This window comes from Embiotoca jacksoni, unplaced genomic scaffold (genome assembly GCF_022577435.1).
Source record: "Embiotoca jacksoni isolate LCO1_2020_lvr unplaced genomic scaffold, fEmbJac1.0.p SCAF_6, whole genome shotgun sequence".
Classification (NCBI taxonomy): domain Eukaryota; kingdom Metazoa; phylum Chordata; class Actinopteri; family Embiotocidae; genus Embiotoca; species Embiotoca jacksoni.
The window spans coordinates 21,180,073-21,206,232 of record NW_027185414.1 but is presented as its reverse complement, the minus strand read 5'-3'; the positions used below and the strand labels follow the sequence as shown (position 1 = coordinate 21,206,232).

General features: G+C 39.7%; 2 protein-coding genes across 6 annotated transcripts in view; one reads left to right on the top strand and one right to left on the bottom strand.

Annotated features, from left to right (window-relative positions):
- The window catches only part of nhsb (Nance-Horan syndrome b (congenital cataracts and dental anomalies)), a 56,386-nt gene extending 37,740 nt beyond the window's left edge, over positions 1-18,646 (bottom strand). For all 4 annotated transcript variants that reach the window (XM_069173753.1, XM_069173757.1, XM_069173755.1 and 1 more), the window contains exon 1: positions 18,055-18,646. In XM_069173753.1, the coding sequence (XP_069029854.1) occupies positions 18,055-18,334 (280 nt within the window). In that variant the 5' untranslated portion in view covers positions 18,335-18,646. The remainder of the gene's footprint in view (positions 1-18,054) is intronic.
- Positions 1-26,160, top strand: part of ace2 (angiotensin I converting enzyme 2) — a 53,949-nt gene that overhangs the window by 21,821 nt on the left and 5,968 nt on the right. Inside the window, exons 2-9 of one of the 2 annotated variants that reach the window (XM_069173759.1) lie at positions 20,756-20,831; positions 22,382-22,513; positions 22,606-22,764; positions 22,957-23,050; positions 24,199-24,342; positions 24,713-24,828; positions 24,921-25,026; positions 25,978-26,075. In XM_069173759.1, coding sequence (XP_069029860.1) covers positions 22,388-22,513; positions 22,606-22,764; positions 22,957-23,050; positions 24,199-24,342; positions 24,713-24,828; positions 24,921-25,026; positions 25,978-26,075 — 843 coding nt within the window. In that variant the 5' untranslated portion in view covers positions 20,756-20,831; positions 22,382-22,387. Of the gene's footprint in view, positions 1-20,755; positions 20,832-22,324; positions 22,514-22,605; positions 22,765-22,956; positions 23,051-24,198; positions 24,343-24,712; positions 24,829-24,920; positions 25,027-25,977; positions 26,076-26,160 lie in introns of those variants that run through there. The other variant, XM_069173758.1, reaches the window with a different exon arrangement.

Sequence of the window (26,160 nt, the reverse complement as noted above, 5' to 3'; positions counted from 1 at the left end):
GCAACACTTTGTTATTGAATGAATGAAGCGCCACATTTGTGAAATGCATCACAGCTGACAGGAGCTGGCGCGATCGGATGGCAGGCATACAAAACGCAGGAGGGTTCACATCCAGTGTCCCATCTGTGGGATTTTTTTAGGCAACAGAAGCACTTTTGGGTGAGGCTTAGAAAAAATATCACAATGCAATTATTTACATTTAAAACCACAATCTTTTTCTAACCTTACTCAATTGCTGCGAGTGCCTGACCATTACCATAAAAAAGTTTAAATGATGCTATAGTCACTATAAGTGGATATTGTACCGCAAAATTTAATATTTTTACCAGAGTAAACATATATTGCCAGTAAACATATTACTGATATATTCAGTGTCAATTTATTTGCCACTTGCCAGATACATTAATTTACATTTCCTCATCCCATCGATAGAACATGTAATCCAGTCGCACTTAAATTTCCTTCTAAACCTATTTGCTGGTGCAGTTTTTAGCTGTATATAAATGTCATTTGTGTCAATGACCATATGAAGTCTTGTCATTAAGACATATGGAGGCAAACTCTCTGTTGGTCTAAACATCCACAAACATGAACAAACTTTAGTTTAGCACTAAGTGTGGACACTGAGATGCTTTGATACTTTGTATTTTTACTTTATCACATTAAAGTCAAAAGCCCTGACTTGACCTGAGTAATCTTCCCCTTGACAATGTCAGCAAGTCTTTCATCTCTTGGTGACATGTGTTAAGGATGCTGGATTTTCAGCTGAGGTGAAAAAGATATCATCCATGACAGTCATCCAAATTAGTATCTACATTAGTATTGCTTTGTGTGCTGTTGCTACACACAGGTTTGATAGTGATTTATTTTAAAAATTGTGCACATTGGATCACGTGGCATACAAATGGAAAACTTTGAATTTGATCTAGATTACAGTTGTGCTCTTGAAAACATGAACTCAGCATTAAGTAATGTTAAACACTGTAAAACACAAGATAGTCTCTGAGGGATCTAAATAATATATTCCTGATACTGAGCAGCAGCCCTTTTAGCTTAATCTACATTTTAATAATGCTAAAATGTAAAAAAAAATCCTTCCCTAATTCATCAATTTGTCTTTGTCTGCATCTGTGATGGGTATAGATGTACTGTAATAAATCAGCGAGGATTAAGCCTTACCTGGATTCACCTCATCAGTGCATTTCATGGAATGAGAAAGCGATGCTGATGACCTATAGACTCAACTCTAATCACTGTAGTTATAAATATCAAACTGAAATTAAAGTAACAAACTGCAGGAAAAAATTAACTCGCACAACTGCAATAAACCATTCAGTCATTGTAACTGAAGAAGATGGGTTGAGCAGTACACTTGAATGAAAACGATGAGGTTATGTAGCAAGCTCCGTCTCATTAGGAACGACCTGTTTTTAGGCAGAGGCTCTGACTGTACTGTAATGAGCAGTTAAAAAGAGGAGAAAATGTATAATGCATTATCTCTCCTTTTATGCTGAAGATGAGAGGAGGACCAGTTTCTGTGGGACATCCAAGTGTTGGTCATGGATTCATGCATCTGTGTGTTTGTCTGGTGTGTTGTGCAAGCATTTGTGTGTGAGTGTGAGTGTGCGTGTGCGTGTGCGTGTGCGTGCGCATACATGTAGATGTTTCAGTGTATTTATATTAAATATTTTATACATCTCTGTGGAGAGGGGAGAGCATCTGACCTCCTGAAACAGGAGACTCTAAGTAGCAGAAAGGAAAAGAGACTAACTAACCTGTGAAACTAGTCAAAAATGAAGTAGAAGATGACGTGCCCAGACTTAGTTCTTGTGTTCTGGATACTAATAATAAATGTTCTCGTACAGCCTCAGTAGAGTGAATGGTATGGGCTCCAGAATGCCAAAGCTACATTGACAAGCCGTTTACCATATGTGATAATGAGCAATGTGATTGTGTGAGATCAGTGCTATCAGGGCTGTTACCACGCTGCAACGATAAACATCAGATGGTGTAAATGCGCTGCACAAAGGTTCAGCTGGGGCACTATCATCCTCGGGATCACTGCTTCTGATCCACTGCAAACCATATGGCTCTGCTTCACTTTAACACGCATGGATTAAACGTCTGGTTTGCCCATCAACAAACACTTGGTTTGAATTTGTCAGTTTACATGCAATTTTTTATTTTTAAATAAAGAAAGTTTTTGTCTATAAAACAAATCTATGTATGAAATAACATCTATATACAGTATATTTTTTAAGAGAGTTAGATAATAAACAGACTACTTTGTCACAACAGTGCCTGCATCGAGACAACATACCAATCAGTACAGGCTAATATTGGGTTTTTTCGTGTGAAGCTCGTAAAGGATTCGACCCTCTGAGCCTTCATATCTGTAGTGGCTGAATATGTGCAGGAAGACACAGTATCTTCTGTTTTAGTAGTAGGTTATTTTATATTCTATCATTATTAGTTAAAATGAACTCAAAAACCCTGACTACTATTGAAAAGTAACCTTCACAAAGTATTTTGGATATCGTTACACTCAAAAATTTTAATCTTTACTTATATGAACAGATGAAAGCTTTTTTAAGGCTTTTATCACAGTTATGAATCTGAATATGATTTAAAGTCAAAACTTTCAACCTATCGGTAATTAACCGAGATGATATTTGATTTTAGGCCTCATCAGTCCTCTGTTATTGTGTGTCGAGTGGTCAAGCTGTTAGTCCCCTCTTGTTGTTAAAGTGGAAGCAGACTAGATACAGCAACAGTGTCTATCTCTGTCTCTACTGTCTGGTTAAGAGGACAGTTTGGTTAGGTGAAAAATAGTCTGTAACTTTTCACTGGAGAAAAGAACTCAAAATAATAAAAATAAAAAAAGCCGCTGAATTTATCACAATATTACAGAGCCCCTAAAGGGTCACGGGGGAGGATTTTTTTCAGGAATATTTTTGCATTACCTCGATGATGTGACACGTTGTGCATTTAGTGCTCATTCATGTTAAAAGGCCGATCCCCGACAGTATTCAGCTTCTTGTTGTGAGCAGAGCTGCAGCTGCTCTGTCTGCTGTGGGTGAAGCTGGGTTATATTAGTTATTGTTTGGATTTTAACTGCTGCTGTGGTTCAGGCTGTAGTGTTATGGATATTTCCAGATGTTACTATTTGAATTTGCGATGCTTCTACGACAGTATGTGTTACAACCATTAAAAACTAATGTGTCCTGCCTGTAATTGTAAAAGTCAGCTTCTCATTCGTAGCTTTCAAATCAGCGTTTATGGGGACAGGTGAAGGGAAATTACTTTGAGCAACACAGTTTATGATAATCTAGTCCAGGTTTGACTTGTCTAAGTGTAGTAGTTTTAGATCCGGACCAGGACCAATGTGGTCTAGATGTGTAAAACGCAGTGAAATGTCCTGAAACAAATCTTCCCCCGTGACCCTTTAGGGGCTCCGTACAATTTACCAAATCAAATCAAAAATAACACAATTGTAAGGAAAATTGTCCAATGCGGTAACACTATTTACAACTGCCATCCAGAACACAAGCATATATTGTTTATTATATTGTTACATCCTGCCTTTTTCACGTCACTAAAATATGATCTGGAGTATAATTTACCTGCTTTGATTAGTTTGGTTCGTTTGTATTTGATTCCAGGTGTATTTAACATCCTTTGATTGAAAAAAAAAAAGGGAAAAAAAGAATTATCTTTTGCTGATCGGTTTCTCAGTTTTCTACTGAGGTTTTACAGCACATATAGTTACATAAAGTCCTTACCTGGGAGACAACAGAACATAAAAAAGAACCATATGCCAATTTACTGTGATTCATATTACATTATGCTGACGATGACACAGAGGAGCTCTGACTGCTGAAGAAGTACTCAGCTGTTAGATATGAACTGATTAAACACTGATACAAGGAGAAATAATAGGGATTGTGACTTTAATATGTTAGGGTATTAATCTGCTATCACATTTCATCTGTAGGGACTTGGCCTCAGTGGAGTAATCTGCTGGGTAAGGCTCAATCACACACACACACACACACACACACACACACACACACACACACACACACACACTAGTGCTGAGGAGTCCCCAGTAAGTCACACAATTGGTTAATTGTAATTTCTTGCTACTGTAATTATTCGACTGTGGTGATAATTACTAGATCATAGAATGGGAGCAGAGTCTGTCAGGAAACTGTAATTATTTTTCACATGTTGTATCTGGAGTACAATTACTGTACATTGCCAGATAAACAACCCGTTTTCTCTCCTTTCCTCACCTTGGATATATTTGTCTCATTTTTACCACGACATCAGTCTGACAGTTGGTCCACCACTTGGATCCACACATAAATATGTCAACAACTGTAAAGTTCAATAGTGACTAAACAGGCAATTCTAGAAATACAACGACTCACAATTCACATTTACAGGTACCAGTAGTCCCCTGGGATTCACATATGCTTGTTCAAACTATACCACTGTGGAGCATTGAAGGACGGGGGTTCTAATATCCAAACATATATAATGGTTGCAGATTTTTATATTATTAAAGAGTGGACTTTGTAGTGTTCCCTTCTAGTTCACAAGTGTTATCATGCTAAAATCCATCCGTCCATCCATCCATCCATCCATCCATTATCTATACCCACTTTATCCTGAAAGGGTCACGGGGGGTGGGGGGGGGGGTGGAGCCTAGAGCCTATACCAGCTCACTTTGGGTGAAGGCAGGGTTACACCCTGGACAGGCTTAAATAAGATGGTTTAAAAAAAAAAAAAAAAAAAAAAAAAAAAAAAAAAAAAATCCTATAAATCTGCTATCTTTTTTACTCTTCTTTGCTGTATCTCCTCTCCTCTCCTCTCCTCTCCTCTCCTCTCCTCTCCTCTCCTCTCCTCTCCTCATTTGCTCTCCTCTGTAACAGCTGTGGTTGCCTGCAGCATTTAGCTAACGCATCTCTGGCCTGTCATCCAGAGGTACATTAGCACACTCATCGAGCAGGATACAGTACATACAACATGCAAAGCCTACATCACACCATTATGCTTATAGTGTTGCTTCTCACTGTACTGTTTGTGTGGTATAGAAGTAAACTGGACAAAGCTTCCTAAAAAAAAGAGGAGACTCAGTTGCAGTTGTGAGTAATGCACTTGTATGCGTGTACATACAGTACATGCATGAGTCTGTATGCAATACAGAAGAAAACGGTAGGCTTTGGTAGGCTCTCTGATACAATTGATAGTGACAGATATATGGCTAATTAGTACAGCTCCGGCTCGGCTGTCCTCACCTCTCACCAGCCCGCTGTGAAATTGGATTAATTTACCTCGCCTTAATGCTCTGTATCAGCCGTGGAATTCAACCCACAGCAAGTTTCATGAATACAGAATTGTTGCTAGTTTGGAAAGCAGCGTGTTTAAAATAACGCGTGTTCGAATGTTGTTGAAAACTGTGCCGCAGCATGCTCGCTCACATGCACACATCTGGACGGGATGGTGAGCATGTTGACATTTTCAGAAAGGAGTTGCAAGTAGTCCAATTAGCTTGGCTCATCTTTACGGCAGGCTAAGGTTCTTACAGAGACAATCTGTTTGGAAGGAACTCCTTAAGAGCAGCTCAGTCCTTAAAACAAGCATCAGACAACCTCTCCTAAGCTTTTTCTGACTCCATCTGTTTCCATCTTATGCCGATAGTTTACTAAGTCCATTCGGAAGCTCGTCCTTTGAAAATCATCGCAACCGTCCATGCTCTGCCCCTGAATCCCCAGTTGATACTCATAATCTCCGCCGTCCATATTCTGAACTCAGCTCAAGCACATGGTCACAACTTTTATTGATATAATTGGCTTCCCATCCTATTTTTGTCGTCTGGTAATACCAGGCTACAACAACTGACAGCTCTGTAGGTGTGAATTCCGGTGTCCATCAATTTAACTTCTGTGGCCCAGACAAACGGAGATAATCAGGATTAAGTTCAAGGAGTGGCTGAAATGACTTGGTTTAGCGGTTTTCATTAAAGAGCTTATTGTGTTTCAATGCACACACACCAAAAAAAAAATATATATATTTTTATGCTTACTCATCATTAAGTCACTTGTGCATCTCTTTTTTTATATTTTTTATCTCTGTCTGTTGTAACATGACAACGCTGCCAACAGCACCCCTGCGAAGTACAACAACACCCGTCTGTGAGAGCCTCAGCATGAGATTTTCTTGTGATGCCGGGAGGAAATCACTGAGGGAGTGAGAGAGATACAGAAGGAGACTATGAAAGAGAAATCACATCTATCGATGTGATTATCCCCCCCAAAATACACGAAAGAAGCCTCAATTCAAATGTGATGTATTTTTTTTATACAAAAGACGGGTTTTGAAGATAACTGAAAAAAACAATGAAGAATTATAAGATGTGAGCTTGTAACTGGAGTTCATTTATTATTATATGAATATAATGTATATGAAGTGTGTGTTTGAAGTGATTAGCTGTCACAGACTATCATTGTAATTCCAACGCCCCTAAAAACTTTGGATAAATGATAAATTGTATTTATCGCCATTATCTAATGTGAATGACTAAATAGGGGCAAGAAAAAAACAGTCTAAAACTCGAATTTGAGAGGTTGGAAACAGACAATATTTCCTGGAGATTTATATTTTTCATTGATTAGTTACTTAACTCATTCTTGAATTCTCTGTCGAACAAGTAATTGGTTAATCAATTAAATGCCTCAGCTCTAAATACATGTACTAAAGCCAATGATTATTTTAATTATCGGTCAATCTACAGATTAAGTTCTCAATTAATTGCTGGTTTGTAAAATGTCAGCAAATTGCAGGTTTTTCTGATGTCTTTGTTTGTCAACCTACAGTCTAAATCCAAAAGCTTTTCAGTTTACACTAATATAAAACCAAGACACCCAGAAAATATTTTCATTTGAGAAACTGTAACCATTGACTTTTTATTTTTTTTAAATTTTTTTTTTTAAACAATTTTACATTATCATCATTTAAAATGATTGATTACCAAAATATTTGCCGATTAATTTTGTATTTGCAGCTAATAAAGGACCTAGATAACGTATGTTCAGTTTCCATCAACTCCTGTTGGAAACAATCTTTAACTTAATTGACATTTTCTAAGAACATCACATCCCTTGTTACAGGTTCTATGCTTCTTGCTTCTGGATGTGGTGACTTTAGGGTGAACAACCGTATAACTTTTACAGGGATATGCTGTTAAGTACTACGCAAAGAACAAAGTTACTCATGAGTGGATGTGGAATTATAGCACTATACTCCAGTATATGGACAGACCCACCCTAGTATATCCTGGATATTACAGTGTGCACACACACACACACACACACACACACACACACACACACACACACACACACACACACACACAGACCGAGTAATTGCTGACTATGTGCCTTTTCTTTTTTGGTCCCCAGCCATCTGTCAAAGATTTTGGGTGAATAGTGATGATGATGGGGTCTCCAGACAAAGATGACAGCAGTTCAGGACAGTTAAGTTTAGCATGTCACAGGAGGCTGACACACATACACACATCACAGAGACATTTCTGCATGGACAGACCCACTGGATACACACACGGGCACATTCACACAGTATCACCTTTTACTCGACAACAGAACTACAATGCAACAAGGTTGTCACTGTTTTTTTTTTCTATAATCTGCATTTATTTCTGTAACTTTAAAGTACATTTGTCTGCACTGTCTCCAGATTATGAGCACCATATACCTGAAAGTCCCTGTTTGGTATATCAGATGCTCTGTTACACATAACCAATCACAATGTTCGAACATGCTTCAATGTAACAGAAGCAAAGACTAAAGGGATACTTTCACATTTTAGGAAATGCACTTATCTTCTACTCTACTTCTAGTCTTCTACTAGATCTAAATTATATGGAAAAGATAGAAAAGAAGATCAATATAACCCTCAAATCTGCCTGCTACATAATAAGACTACAGCCAGGAGATGATTAGCTTAGCCTCGGAATTAGATTTGTAAGAGTGGGCCTGTCTCTCTCCATTAAGCACTCCAACAGAAAACCACCTCTATTGTGTTGGAGAAGTGATGCAAGTCTGGCAGGTTTCTCAAAACCTCAACAAATTAAACCGTGACATTTTGCAATCACTGAGTAAGAATTTATTCGTATTATTTGAGTGAACTGACCCTTTTAACTTTTCTAAATTAAAAAAAATAAAAAAGATCAGATTAGTTTTATCGTTAATTTATAGAAGTAAATTTAAATTGTAGTAATTACAAAGGTTTTAGCTAACACGGATTTAACTAATGCTAGAGCATTATTTATGTCTGCCATGATGTAAAATTAAATACATAATGGCATCCTCTCTGATTGGTAACAAGTTTACAGACAACTCTGTTTGCAACGTATTTGCATATATTTGTTCATATATACTGTATATATGACAGAAATAGGTTTAACTTCTCGTTAGTCCTTTAGCACACCCTGACACCAACTTAACTGCATATTTAAGGAAATATTTTTATTTTCTGCAAAGGCTACTGTATTTTTTCCCCTTTCATTTTAGCATTCCTACCTCTGTAAATAATAAACCTGCTTTAAACCCAAATTATCTATGAAGAACATGTGTAATTATAATGAAATATCATCATATTAATAGTAAAATTCTTCTGTAAAACATGAACACAGACAATTTTGGGGCTATTTGTTTACACATATCACACATGCACACTCACACTCGCAGCTGTGAGTAGTTATTAGCTTTAATCTGTGTTGTATGGAGCCAATATTCTCCCATTGATGATATGAGCCAAAATACCAGTTTGTAGTTTTATATTTTTTGGCATAACTACTCAGCTACACCAGAACTACAATAACTCGAACGTGCCAGAGGCCAGTTTGCACAGAGGAGGAACCACCTCCTGGAAGCCAGCGATCCAGTCGGCCGACTGCTGCGCTGAACAGACCAAGAAGTTCGGCATGCATGTTTTATTGCAGGCTGCAACAGCAACAGAGACACGGGGCACTTAAAGCGGAATTTCAAATGATAACATGAGAGACAGAAACATGAGGCGTGCAGAGTTCAGCGGGTTGTGTGTGTGTGTTACGCCAGGGTGTGTGTGTGTGTGTGTGTGTGTGTGTGTGTGTGTGTGTGTGTGTGTGTGTGTGTTTTCATGTGCAGATGTGTTTAGGTTTGTGTGCGGCGTTATGTGAGTGTTTACATGCTGGTATGGGAAGGCTGATCTGAAAGCGTGTCAACTGTGTGTGTGTGTGTGTGTGTGTGTTACTGTATATGAGGCAGTGGAATCACTTCAGCCAAAATTAGCATAGAGGTAATTGGGCCATGAGAACCGAAAATGTGCAGTGATGATTTTACACTCCATGACATAAGAGACTCTGAGGAGCTGAATAATATCCATTGTGTGCAGCTGGGTGCTCTGTTGTCGTGTGCACATAGCAACAACAACACGCGATGCCATCACATCCTTTTCCCGCATGTTTCTGTGTTGACATGAGCGGACATATGCTGAACACATGCTTTGTTTTACTTCCGATAGTTTGTTTCTATCTTAAACAATTATAAATAATTTAGCTCCCAGCAGCCTCTTTTTGCGAGAGCACCCTTTTTGTTTTGACCTGCTGTCTTCACACTGATGACTGAAATGTCAGTTTATGAATTTTCTTATGTAAATAAAACTGTCTAAACTTAGGTACTGTGTTAATGCAGTGATTTAATCCCATTAAATGAGCACATTGATTCTCAGCAGCGGAAGAGCCATTTTCACTTGTACGCTCACATGCATATTAAACATTAAATAAAGAGGCCTGTTTGTTGCAGTTAAAGCGGTTTACCCAGCGCACACACTGATCAGTGTCTTTCGGTAGCACTGATTGGCTGACTGCCCAGAATGGTCTCTTTTAAGTGGATATTTAGCCTAAAGGCTCTAATTGTGAAAACTTCAAGAGTATTTTTTAGATCAGTGCATCACATGACCCGACAGTTCAGATAGTGACCACCACATCAAAATGGATCTATGGATAAACTTTGTTACTAAAGACTTAGACATATTTCACGTTGCCTTTGGCCTCACCATCAGACCCAATGACACAAATAATATTTTTTTGAAAGTTACTTATAGTAATCATGCTGTCATTGTAATACTTTTTTTTTAAACATTATGTTTCAGGATAAAAGGTTTGCAATGTAAACACGCAACTGTTTTTGAGAGTTAGGCGTGTCTTTGGCTGGAGCTGGATACGGAGCTAAACATCATAAAAAAGTCTGTCAAACTAGTTAAGACTGATTCATTTTTAAATAATTGAGCATTGATCACAAAAAAACCCACTTGACTTCAATGCCATTGCACTTAGCCACACCCACTCGTATCTGATTGGTCTGCCCATCAAAGTGGTTTAGCAAACCTTCAGGCAAAAAAAGGTTTCAAGAAGATAATCAGTGAAGACCGAAGTTGTTGGCAATAGATAGGTGGAGCCAGGCTAAAATGTTAGCATGCTAAGATACTAAACTAAATCAGAGAACATACTAAACATTATGTGTTAACATGTTGGCACCAAAGACTGAAACATTAGGCCGTTGCGGAAGTGCCTTACGCTGTAATACCACCGGGTTCCCCTCGAGGTTGGCTCCAAAAAGCCTCTGGCTCCATAGACTCCCATTCAACTTCTCTAATAAAATGCTCAGTCAATAAAATTTCTCCACAAGTTTTCTGTTTGTGATTCACTAAATTCGCTCTTCCAGATTAGTTTTCTGGCGATCCATCTGAAAATAATCCCGTCATTAATTTTAAAATAAGCCTTAAAAAGCTGAGGTTTTCGGGGCGTGTCTGTCATGTTACAGCTATCGACGGGCGGGACGTATTGGCGTGTTTCCAATCAGATCGAGTCAGATCCCCCTCTGGCTCCCTCAGCTCACCCAAATATGGTCACTACAGGCTCCAAACCGCTCAGGACGAGCAAGATGGCGCCGGCCATAATTCCGAACTCAACACTTCATAGCGGCCGCACACAAACCAACGGGTGACGTCACTGCTGGCTGCCGCTTGATTGGCACTGTCATTGTGAGGATGTTAGTTTGCTGATCTCAGCATTTACCTCAACACATCATGGAGCCCTATAGAGCCACTATCATTGCTGCTGAGTTACTGTTGTTTGAATGTCTGCAGTGAGCATGTGGTGCTCAGTAGCTTTCGTGTGTTCTTGTCCACAGTTTCTGTTGCCATCTTTAGAAGCCCTGCCTTGTAGATTGCCATGGACTTCCTTTATTTTTCTTCATTCTCCCTTTTACTGTTATCAAACCCTCTCCTCTCCTCTCCTCTCCTCTCCTCTCCTCTCCTCTCCTCTCCTCTCCTCTCCTCTCCTCTCTCTGGCTTGTAAGTGTCTGGGTGGAAATCAAAGTGCATTAAACATTAAATATGCTGTCAAGAAGCAGAAGTCTCTCCATGATGATGATGGGGAAAGTAGGGCAGTGAGGGGAGAGGTATAGATGGTGAGGAGAAAGCGGAGGAGACGGAGGAGGAGAATGGACACAGATATGCAAAGATGGAGGACAGAGGAGAAAGACAGATGGAGGCAGAGACAGTGAAAAAAAAAGTTGTGCTGAGACACAAGAGCACATTAATCATCACATATTGGATTCTGAAAACATTTGAACTGATGCTTGTGGTGTGTGTGTGTGTGTGTGTGTGTGTGTATGTCTGTGTGTGTGTGTGTGTGTGTGTGTGTGTGTGTGTGTGTGTGTGTGAGAGACAGACAAATTGTGCCAGGACACACTGTATCCTAACCTGCCTTATGAGGTTGCAACCATACACTGAACAGGTTTAAGCGTGTTGGCCATAGCACAGTATGAAGTGGGTAAATATGTCTCCAGTCCTCCTTTTCCTGCCTGAGCTTTCGTGTTTGTGAGAGACAGAAAAAAAACACAGAAACACATTTACTTCCAGACCACTGAGAATCACACGCTGCACTGCTGGCTCTCAGTCTTTCACTGTTCTTCGCTCTTCTCATTTAGTCTTAAACAAACTGTTTCAACATGATGTTGTGTGCTCCAGAAGTGACGCTCGTCGTACTACAAAGACGAGCGAATGAAAATGTATGACCAGCAGGAGGGAGAGAGAGAGCGAGAGAGATTGACTCAGCTGAAAGGTTAAAGCAGGCCTCCCTCTCTGTCCTGTTACTATGCAGACTAGCGAGATAGAGCAGTCCCCTGCTGCCACAGGCCATACTCTCGCAAATTCAAATTCAAAGTCAAATTTGCTTTAATGGCATACCGGGAAGAAACCAGTGTTGCCAGAGCAGTACAATATATTTGCTACAGACCAATATGTCCACATTAAAGCTCATGTCCACCTTGTGTGTCTGTGTGTGTGTGTGTGTGTGTGTGTGCGTGTGTGTGTGTGCGTGTGCGTGTGTGTGTGTGCGTGTGTGTGTGTGTGTGTGTTCAGAGCCTGGAGAGTGTATGCTGTGGTTTACTACTGATTCACCTCCTGAATCCAAACCTGTCATACTCCTCTGGGGGAAACACTTACATTTGTGAGTAATTAATTGTAGTTTAATTTATGCAGCAATGTTTAATGTATGTACACCTTCTGTGAGTCTGACTTGGCAGCATTCATGCATTGGTTACCTGGATTGATAGCATTGTCTCACCAGACAGAGGTGATATTATGTTTCAAATTTACTTTTTTATTGCATTATAGTCTATTAACCAAACATTTAGTACAGCTTATTTTTAAGATGCTAAATTGATTGTGCTGGTGCCAATACTGCATATAATTTCAATGTTTTCTGAGCAGTTTGTTTAGTTCTGGATCAACAACTTTGTTTGTATTTTTTCAATGACCTGACATGTCCAGCAACAAAGTGCAAACAAAGCAAACAAAAACAAAAAACAAATACTGGATGATTCCTGCTCTCATCAGTCCCACTTGCAGCAACAGAAGCAAAAAGCTTTGACAAACTCTTTTGATGACCTGACCTGTCCAGCAACAGAGTTTATCAAAGCTTTTTGCTTCTGTTGCTGCAAGTGGGACTGATGAGAGCAGGAATCACCCAGTATTTGTAATTTTTTTGGGGGACTGTAATATCAGAAAAATGAGCTACAAAAGGCCAAAAAGCTGCTTCGCGGGCTGATAATTCTCTGTGAATTCATGCGAGCTGAGTGACCCCTTTAACATCACACATGCATTTGATTCATTGTTAATGTAAAACATATTGATTGTTAAAGCTCTGAATAGCAGACATTTTTGCTACAACTTCAAACGCTGTATTGAGATTGCAGCCTCGGTCACCTAACCGTGCCTCCAAGCCCAACCTCGGTGTATGAGGTACTGTTGTTTGTAATGTTCTAGTATACAGCCGAGAAGGGAGAGCTTATTTCAGGGCATGAAAGATCAACACTTTTTGAAGAGTGGCCTTCAAAATCATCACTGACGCTCTCACTTTACGAGATTCTTTCTGCTGCTTATACGAGGTGAAAAACAGTTCATTTGTCTGTCTTCTCTCCAGCTGTGATATTGACTTTATTTATAATCACTGTCTATCTGTCTAACTTTTCCGCTGTTTATGTTAAGTGTTGTTTTAGTTAATATTTCTGTGATATACTGTTAGTAAGTGCACCAATGAATGGTTAAGCCAGAGGTCAGATGGCTGTGCGCTGTAGTCAAGTTTTTAGGCTGCTGGTCCTTTGAATAGTCGTGCTGTGACACAGATCTTTAGTCTTCACACGTAAAGCATATTTATGGATATTGCAGATTTGACCTTCATCTCAGTTGATGGGCGGTGTAGGGGTTTCCAATGCAGATAAAAGTGTCTTAGTGACATATTGTATTTCAGAGGTCACTGGTGGCAATTTCCCATCAACTGCTGTCACCAGACAAGATATGGAGAAACATAGCATGAAAGCATTTCTTAGTTTGTTCTGGGTGGAACGTTACATAGGAAGACGTTGGCTTCTGTAACAGACTGTTATACTGAGAACGCAGCGTCAAAATTTATGAGCAAGTTGCTGTTAACATTAAAGCCTCACAGCCTCTTCAGCCTCCTGCCTTCTGGGAGGAGGTGCTGAGGAACAGCTTCGCCCATGAGGCTGTCGGGACGCTGATCTCTCTCCCGTCTCTCCTCCTTGCCCCGTAAACTCTGAACTTTTGCACTGTGGACCCATGTTTGTGCTACGATGTCTGTTTTATTGTTTTTGTTGTTGTTGTTGTTGTTGCATGTTTGTGCTTTTATTGTTTTGTCTTTTTATTTTGCACACAGTGGGACTGTGAGAAACGGTTTTTCGATCCATTTGTATGTCTGTATGTCATATGGTGGATTGACATTAAAGACGTTGACTATTAGGAACCACTGTTCTTAATATTTTGTCAGCTGAGTTCATTTAAATGAGAGGGGCGAATTATTAGGAACACCTATCAGTTTAACCCAGTACAGTTCACTAGTTGAACATTATAATCCATACGAAGGGAGGATTTATTGCTGGGCTGTTGTATTATATTTAATGCTTCACCTGTCAGTGGTTTTAATGTTATTGCTGATTGGTGTATATGAGCCTTTTATTTTAGGAAGGCTTGACAGATTCATTATCACTACACCAGTAACAGTATGGCCCTTAAAAAAGGGGACAATTTGTCAACAATCAACCCGGCGATAGAGAGGAAACCACTCCGCCACTGTGCTATAATCAATGAATTGTCATTGATACCTATTAAACCAGCCTTCAAACGTAAATACCTATTGAGTATCTTTGGGCCTTGTGCTGCTGGTCACTCGCAGATGGCACCCTGTGTGCTGAGAAACGACTTTCCTCTCCTCTGACATCCTGACATTCAGTCAACAGTGAAAACGATCATCAGCTGCTGGCGTGAAGACTTCCAGGCATTTCATTTGGTGTAGTTTTTTTTTTTTTATATGAGGCCCCACTGCATGATTACTTCTCCCACCGAATCTACAGAGGAGGAGTAGCGTGAGCAGCACGTTATCAGAGCAGCAGCAGAAGCTTCAGTCTTCTGTCTGTGTTCAGGAACAGCGCTGAGTTGTAGGTCACCTGTGTTTTAGCCGTTCTCAGAGCGCGATACACAATTACTACAGTTATTCATGTAGAAGTTGACAAAGTGTGACTTACATCAGCATTCGTGGCATTCTGGACTGAACTAGGGGAATCACAGGACAGAGTGCAGGAAATATTTTAAAGCAAATTAAGCTTTATGTTTATGGATAGCCACAACTGCTAACAGATGACTACTAGCTCAGACCATTTTGATAAATGTCCCACACAACACATTGTTTTCCATGAACGTGACAGACACAAACAGTCTGAAACCCATCTGAATACGGCCTACTGCCATGTTCAGGATCAGTCTGAGTTGGCAACATACTGACTGCTTTCAATCTTGGTGCACTCCACAATCAGGTGGCGGAGCTACAGTATGTTTTCACTGACACTGAAGCTGTCTGTGTGTAAACAGAGATATGGAGGTCCTCGGGGTCCAAGAGGGAAGATAACAACCCTTTTGATAACTGAATAAAAATAGCAAAACTTTGGTGGGCATCCAATGAGCATTGGCCCAAAGAGAACTCAAACTCTCCCTGTCACCAATCAGAAGTCCCACATAGACAATCAAAGAGTATTTTGTCTGTTTTCAACCAAAATGTGTTGATTTGAATCTGACTGACAATGACAGATGAGAAGCACCAACATTCGCTGTAAAAACAAACCACAGATTAAAAAAATGGTCGCATGTTTATAAAGGCACCTATAAACTGTCCATAGTACGTCACATGTTGGAGAAGTTTTGGACAAAATCTGTCCAACTGTGCAATTCATTCTGAGGCATGTCAGATTGAGTGATGGATATTTGGTGAATCACAAACAGAAAAAATAGGATGCTAGCGGCGACGTGTCATTACATCATCCATCTGCTTTGCCAAGCTTTGGCCACACAGCACTTGGCTCTTCCATAGCCGACATCAAAAAAGAAGAAGAGAAGATTGTGATGCCAAATGCAGCAAGACACAACAGGGCAACTTAATTTTCCTACTTTTAAGAGGGAGTTTTTGGTAGATCTTAAAAGGTACCTTTGCAGTGTATTCTGTATGTTTTGAAGCTTTCCAATTGGTGAGATGGTTTTGAGCAGGCGTTTCGATGGCGATCTTGTATCAGTTTGTTATTGTTCACATAGAAGAAGCTTATTCAGCTGGTTTGGTGAAGCTCAGCTATGTAAATAAAGGTTACTTTCATTTTGTTAAAGTAGCTCCCAAAGAACAAAGGTTGGAGACCAGTGATCTAGACTTTGTGACTTCAATCTGAAAGGTGTTTTTAACATCTCAGATTGTCTCATTTGAAGAAAATTAAGGGACGAGAAAGGTTAAAACTACAGTATTTCACAATAGACAAGTCTTAATTGATCACTCAATGAAATATGCTTTGACACGAGATTCCCAAAACTCTGACCAAGCTGCATATTTGCTCTGTGATACTTCGCCTGTTTTGCCCGTCTTAACTGGCTACAGAGATACAGAAACACAATCCACTCAACAAATCAATATTCCAGGGTTTTCTGAGCTCAACAAGTGTAGCAGACAGACAGGGTCCTGGGTTTAGTGTTGCTGGCAGGTTTGGAGAGTTTCGACCAGCGAGAGGGGAGGATACTGTTGTGTGCTTGTGAGACTTGAATAGAAATTCAAATGTCCGTCACAGGAGATGTGTCGCCTTCGACATCAGAGCCTCATTCATCCAGATCTAAGGCAAACAGGAGTAAACAGAGCCGAACTGTTTTATGTAATGAAGACATGGCCGCTTCACTGACATATGCTCAGACATGTGTGTGAGGTGGGTTACATCTGAAGAGAGGTGTATATCGCTTTAGGCCCCGAAATGCTCTTTAATTGTTTCACATTATGATAAGCTACAGCAGTGATGAATCCCATCACACAGAACTGGAGAAAAATCACTGAGCGGATCGTGTAAAATCTGAAGACGTGCACTGAAGGGACTGCAGAGAACATAAATAATATGTAGCTGCTGTGCAGAACTCGCTGTTACAATGAATTGCAGAGTCTTTCTTTGCTGCCAATCAGGCTTAATTTTTTATGTGATCCCTTCACAGCCATGTACACTGCAATTATTGCTACGCCTGAATATCTGGTCATGATCAGGTCATATTTGCCCTGCAACATGGACATCTGGATTCATTATTGATGCTGTGTTGGTGCCGCTGCATGTGGAAAGGGTGGGTTTGGCGCACGGGGAGTCGCCTGTGAAAACCCCATCTCTCTCTCACACACACACACACACACACACACACACACACACACACACACACATAGACTTACATCTCAAAACCCTTTTACCAGATCCTCTACCCTGAACTTCATACATTCACACCCCGTATGAAAGAGGCGGCCTTTTATGCACCGGAAAACACCGCCTGAACATGCTTCAGGTGTGCGCTACCCGCAGTAACGAGACTGCGATGCTGAGCCAATGCAGCGGCAACACACCCCTCCGCTCCGCTCCGCGCTGCCTGCCTGTGAGCACACACACACACACACACACACACACACACACACACACACACACACACACACATAGACTCCCCTCCTCGTCGACGGACACACACACACGCACACACACACACACACACACACACACACACACACACACACACACACACACACACACGCGCGCGCGCGCATATCTGAGTCTGGACCGCCAAACAGCTAAAAGAGCAGTCAACACATCCTGCGCTGTGAAAACGCATCTCGATGGTACTGGATGATCAAATGTGCAAACGCACTCGTGTGACACATTTCAATGGGATGGGAGTGCGGCCGCGTCTACGGCGTGCGTGCAGCTGAGTAAAAATAATGTTGAGGTGGGCGCCCTTCGAAGCATGAAGGCACACATGTTGGATGTGAATGAATAAAATCACACATCGCTCAGGTGTAAATCATGAGGTGAATTATTTTCTGATAGGGGGTACACACACTTGTGGTGGTCTACTTACGCACTGCCTCCTTTTTGGGGTCTAGGGCACTGGCAGTCTGCTGTATCTGGCCTATTTTGTTCTGGAGGACCCAGACCCGCTGGTTGGTGCTAATGATGTCGTTTTCCAGCTCCTGAAATAAGGAGCAGGCGTGCCGGGCCAGGTCGGAGAGCTGTCGCAAGGTCCGGGAAAGAACCACATTGCTGATGGCACACAGGTCCTCGAAAAGCAGACCTTCATCGTTGGGGATCTGGTGCCTGCACAGAAGCTGCGGCTCCACAATCCTTTTGGCGAATGGCATTTTGCTCGCCAAAAAGAATAAGGGTCGTAAGCCAACTTTAAATTCCCACTGCCTAGAAGAAAAAGGTAAAAGGGGAAAACAGACAACATCCAAATATATAAATCCACGAGAAGCCCGATGAGGTTCAGGCCGACCGCGCGTTATCCCCGGGCGTCAATCCAAAGTTCCCAGATTCTCCTTGAGATCCTCCATCCTGCTGCTGGTTTCTGGGGATCACTCACACTCCCGCTCACACACGCACACACATGCACACACATGCAGGACACAGCTAAGCCCAGGTCAGTGGTGAGAGGATGCGTGTTGAGTCTGCGATCATGGGTTGCCTCCGTGCAGCGTCAAACCAGCCAGAGCGAGAAGGAAGTGCCGCGCAAACATTTCAAAATAAGAATCTGGGTCAAGCAGAATTATGACAAATGGTGGAGGAGAGGTCTGCAAAATTGATAGTAAATGCACAAGACATAGACGTGGACAAAACATAAAACGGCAGCATAAAGAATATCTAGAAGTGCACAAATATTGTTTCATAATCAGTCCGAATGCCTTGAGCTTTTATTTTGTAGGTCTGTCCTTGCTTTTCCGGTCTTTTTCTGGTTGTTTTTCTGGTAATTGATGCAGCCTGGCTCTGTGGCCTGAAGAATGTTCAGGCTGAGAGGATGAGAGAGGAGACCGACGTAAAACCCGGGGATGTGGCTGTGTGTGGACCGGGAATGGTCTTGAAAATCAACCACAGCTGTGTTTTTCATCATGCCAGGACACCCTGACAGACAGAGGAACATTTTATAACAGACTAAAGCTGCAAGAAAAATGTTCATTCATTTTCAATATCAAACCTTTGCTCATTCCTGGACCAGTGGAGGTTCAGTGCTGGACACAAGTTTATCTGAGGATATTATTTCAAAGGAGCAGACAACCAAACTCAACTTCAACATCATTATTTCAGGTATTTAAATTTATATCACAGCAAGTCCATAGGATTTTCATTTTGGTCTGAAAACATCCCTAACAGTGCTTGTTTTGATATTCCTCCAATTTTAGGAGAATTGCTTATAAACATAATTTTGCATTTCCTCTGTTTAATTTTTCACTCTACACTTCCCCCTTTAACCTATTTGGATGTGATGTTTCTTAAAGTTGATTCAAGATGGGGTTTTTTTTCCTGCTGAATTTGAATATTTACAACTTCTATTCTTTCTTGAGCAACTTTGACAAAACAATTTCACTGCAGTAAACTGCAATAAAGATTTGTCTAAAAAGAAAGGTCAGTCCCACAACATTCCCTTAGTTTTGCATCTGCGTATGCTGTGCATATAAGTGTCCTTTTTACTCACATTGTAAGAGAATAAATATTACAAAAAGATGAAAATCAATAGCTGTAGATTTTGTCTGTAAAATCTATGTCCAGACATATTAGTAAATTGCTGTAAAGAAATACAATACAAAATCAAATAAAATCTTTAACATGGCAGTAATAACCAGTAGAATAATACAATGTACACATTACCAGGCTATATATTGCTCTTGTTAAAACTGAGCCTCTAAATTGCTAAACTATAAACTTCCCTGAGAAGTTCACCGACAGCGAGAGACTATACTGGAGATAAATGATGTCCAGTGAACAGATTTTTTTTTTTTGCTGAGTGTGAATTTCCAGGACACTAAGCCTGACCGTTGTCTGTTTCATTCACAGTGATTAGCCTATAGCCTCTAGGCTCACTCTGTATATAGACATGTCTGCAGTAAACTTGCTGTTGCAGCAAATTTGAGGCAGTGCAGATTGACAGTAACCTGTCACAGGCCTCACTCTGAGCTGCCAAGAAGACAAGCGTGCTACAAATGTTCCACATAGTGTATATAACCCAACAAACAATCAACCATGCAGTGAGCATTTATAATGAGCCACACTTTTCCCTCATAATTTCCGTCCTCTTTCTCCTTTATTATTCATGTGAGGCATAGTGAGCAATTCAATCAATTAATTTTTTTTTTTTAATATATATCAAGACTATGTATCGACAGGGGTCATTTTCCTCAGTGTCCTGGCTGTAGGAGAGTTCACCAAGTGACATACGAGTCTCAAATCTACTTGAGGAAGTCAACCGTTTAGAGGTTATTGTACTTTATTTCCATATTATGCAACTTTAAACTGCTGTGCTGTGTATTTGGTTTTATCTGGAGGTATTTTCATATCGCCTTTTATGCATTGAAAAAAGAATTCATCTGTTTTTCTGCCTGTCCCTCTGTCCATCCATTCATCTGTTTTTTTTTTTTTTTTTCAGATCTGCTGGTCAAAATACGTAGACTTTGCACAAACACACTGTGACGTTGTTCCAGGACTAATAATATGACGCTTCAGCTCTGATGTAGACATCTACCAGGGTTGCAGTTTCATTTGTATCAAATTATCTTTTTGTATTTCCACAGATGGTGTTTCCTTGATGAACATGCAGTGGGTTAATTTGAACACAAAAAGGGAATTTCCTCCTTAAATGGCAGTGAGGTTGGTTGGTCACATGTCGGCACACGTTGGCCAGGGCATTTTTACAACTATAGATTTTGTAACTGTCATTGGAATCTCTTAAAAAATAAAAAATGGATCCCTTCACAGCTAGTATGAACAAGTAAAACTACCAATACAGCTTTAATGTACATGTAAATATTAATATAAATGTAAGACAAACTTGGCAGGCTTCTTCTGAGCGTGGTTATACCAACAGTTTCCATAGGAAGGCACTGTTGTCCCTTTTCCAGGGATGTAAAAACAGGTGCACTCCCTTAAAGTGTTTTGCTGCTCTGATAGAAACATGATCACTTAGGATGGTGGCTTTCCAAAAGCACAAATAAAGAGATGAAATCAAATAACCAGCTTTCATCTTAATACCCATAATTTTCAACCAAAGAAAGTCCAAAGAACTGAGAGATTTCTTCGTCTGATTTTATGTCGCTGCTGTGGAAACAACAACAATTCTGATTCATCTTTATGTTTTGACTTTATTGATGTTTTTGTAGATTATTGATTGGATCCTGCCAGAGAAGGGAAATGAGTATTAAATAATCTTTGGTGTTGGTCATTAACTTTGCCCTCGTGGCAGATTTCTTATCAGCATTTAGGGCCCAACATTGCATGACTTGCATTTTATCCAGTGCTGGGAAATCCGCCACCAACAGATAAGGAAGGTTCAGACTCATTTGAAGTTATTGTTTCCAGTTTTCTTCACATTTTTCACCTCAACAGGTCATGTTTGTTTAAGAAATGGCTTAAAAAAAAACCACATGAGCTAAATCTTCATTTCTTTGCATTTTAGAGGCCCAAATACATTTTTTTAGGTGTTCTATTAATGACAGTAAAAATACCTTTATTTGTACCAAAGCTTTAACAAATCAAAATCAAACATTGAATAAAAAGCAAATGAAATCAAAAATATGAAAAATAAAGAGGATTAAATAATTCAAATAATTCTCTGTTGAAAAATAGTCGAGTGCCAAAATCTAAAAAGTCAATGGAAAGAATTTTGCTCATTATTTATTGTTTTTTGGTCTGGCTAATTGAAGCTGTACAATTATACAATTAATATACACTTAATTCACTTTGTATTTATAATAATTTATTAATTTGATTATGTTTTTTGTAACAACAGGCTTTTAATTTTATGCCTAAAGATTAAGATTCATCGTGTTGATAGTTTGACAGCTACCAGAGAGAAATCCTGTCAGTGTACGCAGCTGTACATCTTTCATGAGCATCTATTTAGCAACTGATAATATCTCAACGTAGAATAAAGACTCCGTCCCTATGTCAAGATAACCCAAGGACGTCCACTGTTCCTCCAAAACATCCTATCTACAAATGAAAACTCAGATAAACCCTCGGTTATGACTCTGCCGTCCAAAGGCCAAGGCAGCACAGAATCTTACTGAACCTGTATAACAGAGTGCAGAGTCCTTCCTCCTCACAGTTAGTTTGTGTGTGTGGAAGTCACTGAAGCAGCCAAGATGTTTGCTAGAATTCTTGTAACGTTGCTGGCGGTGTCCTGTGCTGTTTCTGCTCAGTCAGACATGGAGAACAGGGCACGGGAGTTCCTGCAGAGGTTTAACGACGAGGCCAGCGATAAAATGTACGAGTACTCGCTGGCATCGTGGGCTTACAACACCAACATCACAAAGGAGAACTCAGACAAACTGGTAAGCTTCTGGGAAAGATCCTACATTTGCCCAAAAATATTGATCATTACTGATGTGATGTTAAGTGATTGTCATGTTGTCTTTGCATGCAGTCTGAACAGGGGGGAATTTGGGGCAATTTCTACACCATGATGTCAGAGGAGTCCCGCAAATTCCCCATCGACCAGATCAAGGACGCAGAAATCAAATTGCAGCTCATCTCCCTACAAGACAAAGGCTCTGGTGCTCTATCCCCGGATAAAGATTCACATGTAAGATTAAATGCTAAATTCCACTGTTACAGAATCTTAAAATACGTTCTTATCATATTTCTAAAAGCTGCTAAGACACAAGTTTCATCCTCAGGACGATCTCTTTCCTATTGAACTGTCACTTTTACTCCTTAGCAATTGACATACAGCTAAACATGTTTTCCTTGTGTCCTCTTTGAAATGTTCCTGTAGCTGAGTAAGGTCATGAGCGAGATGAGCACAATCTACAGCACAGCGACGGTGTGTCTGATGGACGACCCCTATAACTGCCCGACTTTGGAGCCAGGTACGCTCTGTAAAGAAGGACCAGTTATGGTAACGCGGCTGCCTGCTGCTGTCAGCGTCAGATAAAGCAGTATAGAATTAACACGGTAGGAAAAAGAGGAAAGTTGCTTTTATTAAAGTTTTGGAACAAAGGGATGACCATAATACTGTCGCGGGAATTGTAGTTTAAATAAAGGATCACACCTACATATTTTCAGTGGTAGAAAGACTATTTACTCAAGTAAAGTTTTTAGGTTCTTGTATTTCTATTTTACTACATTATAGAGCAAAATATTGTGCTTTTTACTGCAAAAGTGTAAAAGAATTGTTCCCAGTCTTTTTGACTGATGTATTTCTCTGAGCTGTTAGCTTTTCCACCAAAGAGATGTTCCCCTTTTAAAATTCTTTGATGGCTCCATTGAAATTAATGTTTGAATCCAGTCATGTAAAATGATTCAATATTTCTACTGTATATGAATAGTTAAATACTAAGCATCATCTTGACCAGAACAACACAACAGTAAAATGCTGGTTATACGTTCTTGTATGAGTATTAACAATGTAGTATTTTCATTACTTAGAAACATATTAGTCACGGTCATATAATATCTGTCAACACTTGTTGATACATTTTTTGTGGTGATACTTTTGCACATTAACTTTAGTAGGACTTTGAGTGATATCACTTGTAATGAAGTATGTTTACGTAGCTTTATCATAGATTAGATTTGGACTTCATGGGTAGAAAAAGTATTGAGACCTTTTTTCTTAAGAAGTCAACACTACAAAGTCTGACTCTGAATATTTAATCAATAATACAGAGGTATTGGCATCAAAATGTAATTGAAGTATTGTAAAATCAGTTATATGCAAAAAGGCTTTAACAGCTTTATATATGGATGATTAATCCTAAAAACCGCACATTCCATAAACTGATCCCATCTTTTACATATAAAACCTTAAAATTAAACGTAACTACCAACTGTACCTTACTTTATGGAGTGGAATAAAAATATTATCTCTCTTAAAATCGAACAAATACAGTTGTAAAATACTTGAGTAGATGTACTTAGTTACATTCCACTGCAGTCTCGCGTGTTTCAGCTTTCTTTGTTTTTCATTCAACACATCAGTGTTGGGTCTCTGACACGTGTCTGTCTGTGTTTACAGGCCTGGAGAACGTGATGGCCAACAGCCGAAGCTACTCCGAGCGTCTGCATGTGTGGGAGGGCTGGAGGAGACAGGTGGGCAAGAAGATGAGGCCTCTGTACGAAGACTATGTGGATCTGAAGAATGAAGCTTCCAAACTAAACGGTGATGAATTCAAAGATAATGGGTTTTTTTTTATGACTTAATGATGGAGAAGCTTGATAAGTTTATCAAGGAACAATATGGATTTAAGCTAATGCTGTGGAGGGGTGAAGATAATGTCTGATAGGAACACGCAGAGCTGACAGTGTTCTGTGATCACACGTGACGGCTCCTCCCGAGGACTTCTGATAGTTGGACCTTACTGAGGCCTAACATGATGTCATTTAATACGAAAAGTGTCTTGGCTTACATCATGTGCAAAAGAAAGTCAATTCTCCCCCCCAAAAAAATTCGACAGAAAGTAAGAGCTTTTATTTTGTCTTTGTCTCTTGATCTGCCTCTCTCTGACATACACACACATGTACCTGTACAGGTTTTGAAGACTATGGAGCTTACTGGAGATATAACTATGAGACCATTGAGGACGATGTTCAGTACAAGTACACCAGACATCAGCTAATGGAAGATGTCCGTTCAATATACAAAGAGGTACGTCTCCATGTCAGTGGATTTGACTGTTATGGATGTCTTCCAGTTTCATATTGAAGTAAGTGAAATAATGGTTGTTGTTTTTTTCACAGATCCTGCCTTTATACAAGGAGCTGCATGCTTATGTGAGAAGCAAGCTAATGGACGTCTACCCAGGACACATTGATCCAGAAGGACCTCTACCAGCCCACCTGCTGGGTACGTTAGGGATTTTATTCAGAGCTGTTAATCAGTCCTTGCAGAGACATCAAAATATAAAATATTAACTCTGAGGATCTCACTGTTTGGTTATCTTTTATTTTATTTGTTCATAATTTCTTTTGACTGAGTGTGGGTCAGAAATTCATCATAATCAACACAATCATGAGCTTTATAATGATAAAGAATTAGATTCAAATCTTTACCGTCACATACAGAGAGCCAGTTGCACTGTACAATGAAAATCTTAACTTTCTGTCCTCTCCAAAAGCACAAATAATGAGATGAAATCCAATAACCAGCTTTCATTCTAATACCCATGATTTTCAACCTAAGAAAGTCCAGAGAACTGAGAGATTTCTTCTCCTGATTTTATGTTGCTGCTGTGGAAACAACAACAATTCTGATTCAATTAATTCCACTAAATACAAGTATACAAGATAAATTTAGAAGGACACAACCCAAAGAGAATAGGGGAATGAAATCATTTTTAATTATTATTAATTGGGAATACATTATCCCAGTAATAAACTCCTCTCCTATTTTTTTCTTTCTTAATTTTGTGCTCCTTCTATCATAATGTGCTCTATAGGTGCCATTATTTTGTATCTACATTTTTCTATATATTTTATTATTATTGTTGATAGTTTTTCTTCTTTTCTTTTCCATCCCCCGGTTTAAGTGTACAATCATCTTGTTGTGGTTTTTGTGTTGGGGATGAGTGAGCAGACAGATGTGAATGTTTATGTATGTTTTGAGTTCAGAGCGAAAGTATGTCTCCCTCTGTTGTCCAAGTCTCAACACTACCGCTTTGTTTCAAAGGAAAAGGAAGTGCAACAGATATAATATAATGTATATTAAATCGCGGACTACAGTCTGCAAACATCTCAGTGTCTACTTAGAGTACTAAGTACGAGTGCAAAATAAATACCTTTTGTGTTGATTATTTAGGTGACATGTGGGGAAGATTCTGGACCAACCTATACCCTCTGTCAATCCCATACCCTCAAAAACCAGATATTGATGTCAGCCAAAAGATGGTGGAAAAGGTACAGTACACGTTTGTTTGTATATTAAACCAAAAACAATAAAGGAGATATCAAAAATACAGTTTTCAATACAGTGCAAAACACT